Genomic DNA, 15,624 nt, shown 5'->3' with positions numbered 1-15,624 from the left:
CAACAAAATATTACAATACCTTTGCAATACACTCATAACAGATAAAGAAAATAAACGTTTGTCTCTTAATAACATCACAATCATTAAACAAACCATAATATATGAATATTGCTCCAGTATAGATTGTTTCAACTATTTTTCATGATATTATTCTAGACAGTATTACAGGAGAGTTCTTCTTTATTGGTGACCGGGCAGCATCGCGCCCACCACAGAGGGTACACGGTCACCACATTTATGACATATAGTGAACCTCTATGATATAAACGGAGTTCGGGCTAGAAGTCTCCATACAGCAGCTGAGAGTTTCACTGTCCCACTAGATGTGGTGACTGCAGGGACAGGGACACAGCAGTGACATTACTCTGTAGATAAGTCTCTTGTATAAAGATGATATCATATTTGACATCAGACGCTGGAATATCGCCTGCCGCCTGCTCCTATTCTTCACACTGTTCACATTGATGGAGGTGATTTTCAGCATCATCCTGGTTACATGTCTTTCCTACTTTTTTTCCTTCTTCCACTACTATGTCCTGTAACACCCCATCTTTTGGTGGACATTGGGGGGTCAGCATCTTCATCCTGAGGTTCGTCATCTGGGTTGTGTGAGGAGGCTTGCTCCATCTCTGCTTCTTCTTCCTAGTCATCTTCTCCCAGCGCACAGTAACGTCCCCCAGTTATCACCAGCACTGGAGACTCCGGTGATTTCTTTGCAGCAGTGATTTTTTTTCTAGAAGAATCATCTGTTTTACTTCTCCTTTTAACCGTCTGAAATCCCTCCTCAGCGATACTAGTTGCTGCGGCTGGATCAGCTGGTTTTTTACTGGTCGCTGCGGCTGGCCTAGCTGGTTTTTTACTGGCCGTTGCGGCTGGATCAGCTGGTTCCTTACTGGCCACTGCGGCTGGATCAGCTGGTTCCTTACTGGTCGCTGCAGCTGGATCAGCTGGTTTTTTACTTGTCGCTGCGGCTGGATCAGCTGGTTCCTTACTGGTGTCGGGCAGATGTTTGGTGACAGAGTGACTGGATATTTTACTTTTAGCATGACCTCTATTTTCAGTGGCTGGTGACACTTGTGCAGCATCCACAGATGGGACATTCGTCTCTGGAGCAGGGTCTCTGGTACTTCGGCTCACATCCTCGCTGGGGCTTCCAGGTTCTGGGGTTGTAACTACACATATGGAGACATCCTCCTGCTCTTCCTCCATGGCTTCTTTAAAGGTCTCCTCCTTATTATGTTCTGCATGTGGACACTCCCGGAATGTATGTCCAGGTCCTAAGCACAGGTTACAGATGACAGGTCCTGTACAATCGTCCTTCACATGCCCAAACTGACCACATAGTGAGCACTTAATACGGGAACAGTTGAACGCCAGGTGTCTGCCCCCACATCTATGGCACCGTCGCGGTTGACCAGGGTAGTAACATATGCCTCTCTCCGAGCCCAGGTAGAAGGAGTGCGGCAGATGTCTGGTCACTCCATTCTCCTGAACCAGCTGGATCTTGACAGAATATCCTCCATTCCAGATCTCCTCCTCATCATAGATCTTTGTTGGCAGTCTCTTCACCTCACAATATCTGCTCAACCAGTGCTGCAAATCTGCCAGAGCCACCACCTCAGACTGGAACAGGACGGTGGCGGTGACTACCTGGGGTTTAGTCAGCTGGATGACATGTAGATGCTCCCACATCGCGTGCTCCTTTGTATCATTATAAATACTCCAGAATAAGTCTAGACTATATTGCAGCTTGAAACTGATGTCATAATTCCTGCTGGAGGGAACGTGGATGAGAGCGAACACCTCAGAAGCTTTAAACTTCATAAACTCCTTCAACAAAACTTTCCCAATATAGAGTCTGGAGGGGAGGTTTTCCTCTTGTCCTGAGTACCTGATTAAGACCGCGTTCCTCCTCTGAGGTGTGGGGTTAGTCGGTCTTGTGACGCTGGAGAACAGTCTCCTGTACTGAGGTCTGTCAGCAGGTGGGTCAGGACTGGACCTCTCCTCAGCTGATTGTACTGCAGATCCTCCTGTGTCTGCTCCTGATCGCTGTGTAACCTGCACTCCATTCACTGACACTGCGGGCGGCTGAACCTCCAGAACAGGGTCTGCAATGTCCGCCTCAACCTGTGCCGCTGGTTCATCAGATAGACTGTCAATCACCGCGCTGAGCGAGGTCTCACTTACAATGTCAGTATATGCGGCACTTTCTTGCTCACTCCCAGGAGTGCCACTCGCATTCACTTCATCAGTACTGCCCATAGAGTCTACTGCAGTTAACCCCTCATCAGCTGGCACACATTTCTCTGTAGCTTTAGCAGCATTTGTGTTGGCTGATTGCACAGACCCCACACATGATGAGAGATGTGATCCTCCAGCCACTGCACACTCATATCTTCCAGGGTTTCCCTGCTCCACAATATTATACACAGTCTTATAGTCAGTGTCTTTTTTTGCAATGATATTTTTTCTCTTCACAGTTTGGGCTCTGGTCTCCCTTTTGTTCTCAATTGCCCAGTTCTTTATTTTGGGTACTGTGCATGATTCTTTCTGCAATCTCTCCTTCAATATCACCAGCTCACGTGTGCAAACATCCAGACACTCACATTTCATCAGCTTTGCCTTTGGATCAGTCTCTTGGTTAATATCAGTTCTCAATTTGCGAACTTGCATTTCCATTTTAAAGATATTTTTCTTTGTCATTTTTGTGCACAATTCACCAACATCATGAGATTCAGTTGACTCACCAGCCACCATTTCCAGATCTTCACCTCCACCATCTCCATGCTGCAGGTCAAACTCCAGACTCTGGGCTTTCCCAGGATCATCAGCCCAGGACCCCTCCCCTCCACCTGGGTCAGAAGCCATGCATAGTCCTAACAGGGAGCTCACAAGCACACGTCTATCCTCTCCTATGGACAAGAATATAACTACTATAATACTGCCCCCTATGTACAAGAATATAACGACTATAATACTGCCCCTATATACAAGAATATAACTACTATAATAATGCCCCTATATACAAGAATATAACTACTATAATACTGCCTCTATATACAAGAATATAACTACTATAATACTGCCCCCTATATACAAGACTATAACTACTATAATACTGCCCCTATATACAAGAAAATAACTACTATAATACTGCTCCTATAGACAAGAATATAACTACTATAATACTGCCCCCTATATACAAGAATATAACAACTATAATACTACTCCGATATACAAGAATATAACTACTATAATACTGCCCCCTATATACAAGAATATAACTACTATAATACTGCTCCTATATACAAGAATATAACTACTATAATACTGCTCCTATATACAAGAATATAACTACTATAATACTGCTCCTATATACAAGAATATAACTACTATAATACTGCCTCCTATATACAAGAATATAACTACTATAATACTGCTCCTATATACAAGAATATAACTACTATAATACTGCCTCCTATATACAAAAATATAACTACTATAATTCTGCCCCTATATACAAGAATATAACTACTATAATACTGCTCCTATATACAAGAATATAACTGCTATAATACTGCTCCTATATACAAGAATATAACTACTATAATACTGCCCCTATATACAAGAATATAACTACTATAATACTGCCCCTATATACAAGAATATAACTACTATAATACTGCCCCTATATACAAGAATATAACTACTATAATACTGTATCCTATATACAAGAATATAACTAATATAATACTGCTCCTATATACAAGAATATAACTACTATAATACTGCTCCTATATACAAGAATATAACTACTATAATACTGCTCCTATATACAAGAATATAACTACTATAATACTGCCCCCTATATACAAGAATATAACTACTATAATACTGCACCTATATACAAGAATATAACTACTATAATACTGCTGCCTATATACAAGAATATAACTACTATAATACTGCCCCTATATACAATAATATAACTACTATAATACTGCCCCTATATACAAGAATATAACTACTATAATACTGCTCCTATATACAAGAATATAACTACTATAATACTGCCCCTATATACAATAATATAACTACTATAATACTGCTCCTATATACAAGAATATAACTACTATAATACTGCCCCCTATATACAAGAATATAACTACTATAATACTGCACCTATATACAAGAATATAACTACTATAATACTGCTGCCTATATACAAGAATATAACTACTATAATACTGCCCCTATATACAATAATATAACTACTATAATACTGCCCCTATATACAAGAATATAACTACTATAATACTGCTCCTATATACAAGAATATAACTACTATAATACTGCCCCCTATATACAAGAATATAACTACTATAATACTGCCCCTATATACAAGAATATAACTACTATAATACTGCCCCTATATACAAGAATATAACTAATATAATACTGCTCCTACTTACAAGAATATAACTACTATAATACTGCCCCTATATACAAGAATATAACTACTATAATTCTGCCCCTATATACAAGAATATAACTACTATAATACTGCCCCTATATACAAGAATATAACTACTATAATACTGCCCCTATATACAAGAATATAACTAATATAATACTGCTCCTATATACAAGAATATAACTACTATAATAATGCTCCCTATATACAAGAGTATAACTACTATAATACTGCCCCCTATATACAAGAATATAACTACTATAATACTGCTCCTGTATACAACAATATAACTACTATAACACTGCCCCTATATACAACAATATAACTACTATAATACTGCCCCTATATACAATAATATAACTACTATAATACTGTCCCTATATACAAGAATATAACTACTATAATACTGCTCCCTCTATACAAGAATATAACTACTATACTACTGCTCCTATATACAAGAATATAACTACTATAATACTGCCCCCTATATACAAGAATATAACTACTATAATACTGCACTTATATACAAGAATATAACTACTATAATACTGCTGCCTATATACAAGAATATAACTACTATAATACTGCCCCTATATACAATAATATAACTACTATAATACTGACCCTACGTACAAGAATATAACTAATATAATACTGCTCCTACATACAAGAATATAACTACTATAATACTGCTCCTATATACAAGAATATAACTACTATAATAATGCTCCCTATATACAAGACTATAACTACTATAATACTGCCCCCTATATACAAGAATATAACTACTATAATAATGCTCCCTATATACAAGAATATAACTACTATAATACTGCTCCTATATACAACAATATAACTACTATAACACTGCCCCTATATACAAGAATATAACTACTATAATACTGCTCCTATATACAAGAATATAACTACTATAATACTGCCTCCTATATACAAAAATATAACTACTATAATTCTGCCCCTATATACAAGAATATAACTACTATAATACTGTATCCTATATACAAGAATATAACTACTATAATACTGCTCCTATATACAAGAATATAACTACTATAATACTGCTCCTATATACAAGAATATAACTACTATAATACTGCTCCTATATACAAGAATATAACTACTATAATACTGTCCCCTATATACAAGAATATGACTACTATAATACTGCACCTATATACAAGAATATAACTACTATAATACTGCTGCCTATATACAATAATATAACTACTATAATACTGCCCCTATATACAATAATATAACTACTATAATACTGCCCCTATATACAAGAATATAACTAATATAATACTGCTCCTACTTACAAGAATATAACTACTATAATACTGCTCCTATATACAAGAATATAACTACTATAATAATGCTCCCTATATACAAGAATATAACTACTATAATACTGCCCCCTATATACAAGAATATAACTACTATAATACTGCTCCTATATAAAACAATATAACTACTATAACACTGCCCCTATATACAAGAATATAACTACTATAATACTGCCCCTATATACAATAATATAACTACTATAATACTGTCCCTATATACAAGAATATAACTACTATAATACTGCTCCCTATATACAAGAATATAACTACTATACTACTGCTCCTATATACAAGAATATAACTACTATAATACTGCCCCCTATATACAAGAATATAACTACTATAATACTGCCCCCTATAAACAAGAATATAACTACTATAATACTGCACCTATATACAAGAATATAACTACTATAATACTGCTGCCTATATACAAGAATATAACTACTATAATACTGCCCCTATATACAATAATATAACTACTATAATACTGCCCCTATGTACAAGAATATAACTAATATAATACTGCTCCTACATACAAGAATATAACTACTATAATACTGCTCCTATATACAAGAATATAACTACTATAATAATGCTCCCTATATACAAGAATATAACTACTATAATACTGCCCCCTATATACAAGAATATAACTACTATAATACTGCTCCTATATACAACAATATAACTACTATAACACTGCCCCTATATTCAAGAATATAACTACTATAATACTGCCCCTATATACAATAATATAACTACTATAATACTGCTCCTATATACAAGAATATAACTACTATAATACTGCCCCTATATACAAGAATATAACTACTATAATACTGCCTCCTATATACAATAATATAACTACTATAATACTGCTCCTATATACAAGAATATAACTACTATAATACTGACCCTATATACAAGAATATAACTACTATAATACTGCCCCTATATACAAGAATATAACTACTATAATACTGCCCCCTATATACAAGAATATAACTACTATAATACTGCCCCCTATATACAAGAATATAACTACTATAATACTGCCCCTATATACAAGAATATAACTACTATAATACTGCTCCTACATACAAGAATATAACTACTATAATACTGCTCCTATATACAAGAATATAACTACTATAATACTGCTCCTATATACAAGAATATATCTACTATAATACTGCCCCTATATACAAGAATATAACTACTATAATACTGCTCCTACATACAAGAATATAACTACTATAATACTGCTCCTATATACAAGAATATAACTACTATAATACTGCTCCTATATAAAACAATATAACTACTATAACACTGCCCCTATATACAAGAATATAACTACTATAATACTGCCCCTATATACAATAATATAACTACTATAATACTGTCCCTATATACAAGAATATAACTACTATAATACTGCTCCCTATATACAAGAATATAACTACGATACTACTGCTCCTATATACAAGAATATAACTACTATAATACTGCCCCCTATATACAAGAATATAACTACTATAATACTGCCCCCTATAAACAAGAATATAACTACTATAATACTGCACCTATATACAAGAATATAACTACTATAATACTGCTGCCTATATACAAGAATATAACTACTATAATACTGCCCCTATATACAATAATATAACTACTATAATACTGCCCCTATGTACAAGAATATAACTAATATAATACTGCTCCTACATACAAGAATATAACTACTATAATACTGCTCCTATATACAAGAATATAACTACTATAATAATGCTCCCTATATACAAGAATATAACTACTATAATACTGCCCCCTATATACAAGAATATAACTACTATAATACTGCTCCTATATACAACAATATAACTACTATAACACTGCCCCTATATTCAAGAATATAACTACTATAATACTGCCCCTATATACAATAATATAACTACTATAATACTGCTCCTATATACAAGAATATAACTACTATAATACTGCCCCTATATACAAGAATATAACTACTATAATACTGCCTCCTATATACAATAATATAACTACTATAATACTGCTCCTATATACAAGAATATAACTACTATAATACTGACCCTATATACAAGAATATAACTACTATAATACTGCCCCTATATACAAGAATATAACTACTATAATACTGCCCCCTATATACAAGAATATAACTACTATAATACTGCCCCCTATATACAAGAATATAACTACTATAATACTGCCCCTATATACAAGAATATAACTACTATAATACTGCTCCTACATACAAGAATATAACTACTATAATACTGCTCCTATATACAAGAATATAACTACTATAATACTGCTCCTATATACAAGAATATATCTACTATAATACTGCCCCTATATACAAGAATATAACTACTATAATACTGCTCCTACATACAAGAATATAACTACTATAATACTGCTCCTATATACAAGAATATAACTACTATAATACTGCTCCTATATACAAGAATATAATTACTATAAGGCCTCATTTACACGAGCGTGTGCGTTTTGCGCGCGCAAAAAACGCTGCGTTTTGCGCGCGCAAAAGGCACTTGGCAGCTCCGTGTGTCATCCGTGTATGATGCGCGGCTGCGTGATTTTCGCGCAGCCGCCATCATAGAGATGAGGCTAGTCGACGCCCGTCACTGTCCAAGGTGCTGAAAGAGCTAACTGATCGGCAGTAACTCTTTCAGCACCCTCGACAGTGAATGCCGAACACAATATACACCAACCTATGAATAAAAAAAGACTTTCATACTTACCAAGAACTTCCTGCTTCCCCCAGTCCGGGCTCCCGGCCGTTGCCTTGGTGACGCGTCCCACTCTTGTCATCCGGCCCCACCTCCCAGGATGACGCCGCAGTCCATGAGACCGCTGCAGCCTGTGATTGGCTGCAGCCTGTGCTTGGCCTGTGATTGGCTGCAGCCTGTGCTTGGCCTGTGATTGGCTGCAGCCTGTGCTTGGCCTGTGATTGGCTGCAGCTGTCACTTGGACTTAACTGTCATCCCGGGAGGTCGGACCGGAGTTATCGGTAAGTCAGAACTTTTTTTTTTTTTTACAGGTTCATGGATTTTCGGAGCGGAAGTCACTGTCCATGGTGCTGAACCAGTTTAACGCTTTCAGCACCGTGGGCAGTGACTGTCTCCTGACGTCGCGTACCCGAACATTTTTTACCGGTTTCGGTCAAAACGAGTTTGGCCGAACCCGGTGAAGTTCGGTGCGCTCATCTCGAATTTGACACTCCGTTTGGATGTTTGTAACCAGAAAAGCACGTGGTGCTTTTCTGTTTACATTCATCCTTTTGACAGCTCTTGCGTGATTTTCGCGCATGCAACGCAGGACCGTCAGTGTGGCATGTGTTGTTTTCACGCACCCATTGAAGTCAATGGGTGCGTGTTGCGTGAAAAACGCAAGAATATAGAACATGTCGTGAGTTTTACGCAACGCACTCACGCAGCGCAAAAATCACGCATCGTCTAAACAGCCCCATAGACTATTATAGGTGCGTACGACACGCGTGAAAAGCACGCGCGTCGCACGCGCGTATAATACGCTCGTGTAAATGAGGCCTAATACTGCCCCTATATACAAGAATATAACTATTATAATACTGCCTCCTATATACTAGAATATAACTACAATAATACTGCCCCCTATATACAAGAATATAACTACTATAATACTGCCCCTATATACAAGAATATAACTACTATAATACTGCTCCTACATACAAGAATATAACTACTATAATACTGCTCCTATATACAAGAATATAACTACTATAATACTGCTCCTATATACAAGAATATAATTACTATAATACTGCCCCCTATATACAAGAATATAACTACTATAATACTACCCCCTATATACAAGAATATAACTACTATAATACTGCTCCTATATACAAGAATATAACTATTATAATACTGCCTCCTATATACTAGAATATAACTACAATAATACTGCCCCCTATATACAAGACTATAACTACTATAATACTGCCCCTATATACAAGAATATAGCTACTATAATACTGCTCCTACATACAAGAATATAGCTACTATAATACTGCTCCTACATACAAGAATATAACTACTATAATACTGCTCCTTATATACAAGAATATAACTACTATAATACTGCCTCCTATATACAAGAATATAACTACTATAATACTGCTCCTTATATACAAGAATATAACTACTATAATACTGCTCCTTATATACAAGAATATAACTACTATAATACTGCCCCTATATACAAGAATCTAACTGCTATAATACTGCCCCTATATACAAGAATATAACTACTATAATACTGCTCCTATATACAAGAATATAACTACTATAATACTGCCCCTATATACAAGAATCTAACTGCTATAATACTGCTCCTATATACAAGAATATAACTACTATAATACTGCCTCCTATATACAAGAATATAACTACTATAATACTGCTCCTTATATACAAGAATATAACTACTATAATACTGCTCCTATATACAAGAATATAACTACTAGAATACTGCTCCCTATATACAAGAATATAACTACTATAATACTGCCCCCTATATACAGGAATATAACTACTATAATACTGCTCCTATATACAAGAATATAACTACTATAATACTGTCCCGTATATACAAGACTTTGGGGCAGAAAAACTGTTTAAGTTGAGCCAAAATGTTGCCGTACATTTCGCGTTTAAAATGTTATTTAGACCATTTTTTCAACACCCCTGATATGGGGGCTATGCTTAGCGGATAAGGGGCGTCGTCTTGCAGTAAGGGGGCATGGCTTAATATGTAACACTGTGTGCTACAATTTTGACAAAAAAACTGGCGGAAACTAAGCCGGCCGTATACAGAAGCAAAGTGTCTATCGTGTCCAGCTAGATGCGGCAAATTTTTTATACAGAAAGTCCCACTGAGAAAATTGGCGCATTTTCTGACTGCCGATGTTTTATTTAATTTATCGCCTATTTCCGCACTATTTTACATCCTATACGTAAGATCGTCATGGCGGCTCGGCTCCTTTCAGGCGTCACTATAACATTTCACCAGTGGAGCCAGACATAGTGCGTGGTGACCGGCGCTGCTCCGGGGCATCAAGCAGTATCACAATCCGTACAGAGCGCTATAAATGTGATGAATCCGTGATCATTAAGCGACTGGAGGCCTCAGGCACGAAGATGAAATAACAGCAGCGCTTCTTAATATCTCACCGATTCCTCAATGATTGTTCACAAAACACAACAATAAGGAGAAAAGCGGCAAATACACCCAAGAACACGCTGATTACATCCAGAGCAGAAGGGACTGGAAGTACTAAGAATCAAAGGAAACCATCTCTTCTACTGAAATACTCTGTGCTGCTGACAACGCTGCTCCTTCCACTATGTAATTCTCAGTATGTGAGCTCCCACAAGATCAGCACACTCCTCTCCTGAAATGCTCTATGCTGCTGGGAATCAAGCTCTTTCCATTATAACCTTCATCATGTGCCTTCCCACTACTTAAGCACACGCTTGTCCTGAAATACTCTGTGCTGCTGAGCACTCTGCTCCTTCCACTATGTAACTCTCTCAGTATGTGACCTCCCACAAGATCAGCACACTCATGTCCTGAAATACTCTGTGCTGCTGATAACCTTGCTCCTTCCCTGATGACCTTTTACAAGATCAACTCCTCTCCTAAAATACTCTGTGCTGCTGGGAACCCTGCTCTTTCCACTATGTAACGCTCAGTATGTGACCTTCCACATGATCAGCACGCTCCTCTCCTGAAATACTCTGTGCTGCTGAGGGCGCTGCTGTTTTCCCTTGGCAATTCTTAGAATGTGAGTTCTCACATGATCAGATAACTCCTCTCCTGAAATACTCTGTGCAGGGGCAGACATACCATATGTGTTAGCAGAGCAGCTGCACAGGAGCCCAGAGGGTAAGGTGGTCACTGCCAACCTAAACGTAGCTTCTTACTGTCTATAAGATTGTACGTAAAGAAGTGAGATCATGAATTTGATACAGGTGAACATGGGTGCTCCATAATGACTCGGGGTCCATATATTGTTCTTACGTGGGGCCCTCTGCTGTCTGTGTCCTCCGTTGACTCTGCCACCCTCAGCATTAACGCCACGTCCAGTCTCATTGTTGTATTCAGTCCCCATTATATTCCCAGCATGGGATGAGAATGTGCTGTCTCCCCAGGTCATTCTCACTGTTACTGATTTCCCTAACCTGGAGCAGTGTGTATAACCAGGGGTGGCCGCAGTCTTTTTTGCCATCTCCAGCCAATCAGATCATAGAAGCCTTTGTTCCCACTCTCTGATTGGCTAAGCTGATAATCTTCTGGGATCCCTGACGATCTGTTTCATCCATGGAGTGTGAGAATGACCGGGGTGGCGAATCATAAATGGTTCTCGGTGGTGAAATGAGTTGTATTGACTTCTTCATCTTCACCCACCATCAGCAATCCAATAGGACCTGGATGGTCTGACCTTGGAGGGTCTTCAGCGGTTCCCTCATCTACTGGGACATGGGGCCGGATCATTCCCATGGTTTTCTATAAGATGGAGAAAGCCTTGGGTCCAGGCGGAGTTTAGTGTCTCTAGTTGATGGGTTATATGGGAAGAAGGACATGTGGATCCACAGCACCCACCGTCCACTCAGACGTGTCATTCGGAGGATAATGAGAGTCCTGCCACAGGGAGATGACATTAATTAAATGCATTATTGTCTAAATTGAGACAGATGACTCCAGGTGCAGAGCGTGGCATTCTGCGGATGCCCATGGGGGGCAGGTGGTGTCCGTGTGTATTGTAATGTGGCAGATGGGCAGCCCTGGATCCGGAGACAGACGATCATATTCTCCAAGGATAACCAAGTAATGAGGTATAACAGAAAAAAGGGGCCATGACTAAGGACCCAGCAGGGGTCTGAAACGCGTAGGCTACCGCCTATCCTCTCATCACCCTCTGTACTCCGGACATTACCCGCCCGTCACCATTATTTAATTGTCCTTTGTTTTTACCAAAGCAACATTAAAACTTGGAAGAAGTTTCCCGTTTTTAGCAGATTCACCACTTCCAGCGCTGGTTCCAACTTTCTTTTTCAAGTAATGAGGTAGTGATGGAACGTAAAGATGTAATCCTCATATTATCCAGTGGTCATCGTCACCCACATAGATGCCGTACGTGCCCATTTTATACCTGACGTCATCTGCTTCCTGCTAAAGTCATGCTCAGGATATCAATGAAATTTCATGATATACACGCATACCTCCCAACTGTCCCAGATTCCAGGCAGTGTCCCGCTGTCCTGGGCAGCCAGGGGTATGTCCTCCTGTCAACTGTATCTGCGTCCTCAGGACGCAGATACAGTTGAACCCAATGCTGAAGAAGGGAACTATGAGCTCCCTGCTTCAGAATTAGTTCAGAGCAGAGGAGCAGAGGGAGCTCCTCCGCTCGCCGAGGGCTCCCCAGGCACAGCGCTACTTTAAGCGCTGTGCTCAGGGAAGTGCTTGACGTCACTGTAAGTACATGGTCAGTGGCTACTGATTGAGTGGAATACCGATTGCCGATGAGGATTCCGCTTCTAGAGGAAACCCCTGATGCCACTGTCCATATATGGACATTGATGTGAGTGGCTCCGTCTGGAGCGTTATTCACGGCCAGTGACGGCAATTGGGATTCCGATGAAGGAGTAGCCACTGACGTCACTGTCCATGTATGGACTGTGACATCAGGGCTTCGCTCTAGGAGAGGGAGTTCCATTGGCGCTATCTACAAGGGGGGGTTGCGGCGCTATCACCATGGACACTATGGCACTATATACATGGGCACCATATACATGGGCTCTGTGGCACTATCTACAAGGGCACTGGCACATTGTATGTGGGCACTAACACTAGGGGCAGCTTTGGGTGCATTATACTGTATGTGGCAGCTATGGGGCATTATGCTGTATGGGGCATTATGCTGTATGGGGCATTAAGCAGTATGAGGGCAGCTATGAGGCATTATACTGTATGTGGCAACTATGGGGGCATTATACTGTGTGGGGCTGCTATGGGGGCATTATGCTGCATGGGGGCAGCTATGGGGCATTATGCTGTATTGGGCATCTGTGTGGGGATTATACTGTATAGTGGCAGCTATTTGGCATTATACACTGTGGGAGGCACTATGGGAGCATGACACTGTGTGGGGTCCGGCACAGGTTTCTACCTTGCCACAAACCCCAGAGTGAAATCTACGCCAGCTAAGAGGTGGTGTAGATTTACGCTATAACTTTGTCCAAAAGTGGCAAGGCCGGCGTAAAATAGCAAAAACGTTTTACGACTTTTCTATGCCAAAGGTTGATAAGTTCCCCCTATTATGTTCTAGTGTTTGTACTCGATCCTGATCTTGACCGTCGTCTTGCCTCTCGCCGACTCCTCCGTCTCCCACCTCCAGATTTGTCACCTAGTTCAACTTTTTGGTTCGACGCCCCGTTTTCTGGTTCTGACTTCATCTGTTCCTCGGCTACGACTCTTGGCTCCATTCCTGACTCTGTATCAGCTATTCCCACAGCCAACCTGCTGCCAATCGGTGACTGCTCGGAGGACTGCGACCTGGGAATCTGACTGGGATCGTCCATACCGTCTTGGGGTTAGATCGATCAGATCCCTGATTGATAAGATCAATCACCGGGGTTCCCAGCGCACACACATTGATAACAAATCGAATTGTTCTATTATCATTACTTTAAGATTCCGGGATGAGCGAAGAGCAAGAACAAGTGGAGGTCGACGCAGAGGGTGAAGGAGAAGAATACCCAGACCATTCTCACTCACACATGAGAGTGTCCTGGGGTTATATCCATCCTTCACCTCAAAATAAGCCCATTCTTTATTTGCCTCTAGTTACCACCTAGTCGGCACCAGCTGAATCTTGGCTAGACTGCCAGGTGTTTCTTGGTTGGCATGTGGCATGCCGCTGCTGGATATCTGTAGCCGTCTTGTGAGAACGAGGCCGCAATGGCAGAACAGCCGGAGATGTGACAGCACCAGTTTTTTTTTATTTCCCGGGTTACACGGCGCAGTCCCTCTGGTCCCAGATACTGAATATAAAATGTCAGCGGCGGCGGTACGAGCGGAGATTGTTACTAATAAGCTGCCTGTCGCCTCATGTCAACCTTCCCTGCGCTGTGTTTGAAAATTGCAATGAAATATAAATGAGGCCTTCGGGGGTTTCGGCCGCGTTGCCTCCGGCTCCCGGGATTCTGCCGTCATTAGCTGTAAACTCTCTGCACCCGCGCCGACGCTTGTTATTTTATGTTCTGCCGTTTCAGGTTTATTTCATCTTCATTTCAGCTGCGCCACTCGGCTGGTTCTAGGTTATCACGGCACAAAAACAACAAAAATCTGCGCTCACAAAGCAAAGGACGTAACTAAAAGTGCTGGCCCGACCGCAACGCCAATAATCAGTGAGATGGGGTCCATTCACACGTTGCGAAAAAACGCATCCGAAAACTACATGTGTTTTACAGCGATTTGATACGTTTTTCGATGCGGTTCTAACCGCACCTCAACCGCAACGTGTGAAAATATAACTTCTGTGAGTTATGAATGTGGTGTTACATAGGACTGCTGGTAAAATCTACTACATTATCTGTAATCAGAGAGTTATCACTGTGTAATCTGTAGTGTTACATAGGACTGCAGGAAACATCTACTACCTAATCT

The 15,624-nt window shown here is 39.6% G+C and overlaps 1 protein-coding gene across 1 annotated transcript in view; it reads left to right on the top strand.

Annotated features, from left to right (window-relative positions):
* Positions 1–14,657: 14,657 nt before the first annotated feature.
* The window catches only part of LOC142724192 (otoferlin-like), a gene marked incomplete at its 3' end in the record, with an annotated part of 137,500 nt that continues 136,533 nt past the window's right edge, over positions 14,658–15,624 (top strand). The window contains exon 1 of the mRNA XM_075848956.1: positions 14,658–14,697. Within this exon, the coding sequence (XP_075705071.1) occupies positions 14,658–14,697 (40 nt within the window). The remainder of the gene's footprint in view (positions 14,698–15,624) is intronic.

The sequence above is a fragment of the Rhinoderma darwinii genome, unplaced genomic scaffold (assembly GCF_050947455.1).
Source record: "Rhinoderma darwinii isolate aRhiDar2 unplaced genomic scaffold, aRhiDar2.hap1 Scaffold_574, whole genome shotgun sequence".
Classification (NCBI taxonomy): Eukaryota; Metazoa; Chordata; class Amphibia; order Anura; family Rhinodermatidae; genus Rhinoderma; species Rhinoderma darwinii.
Note: the sequence above shows the minus strand (reverse complement) of the source record. Positions and strands in the feature narration are given on the sequence as shown.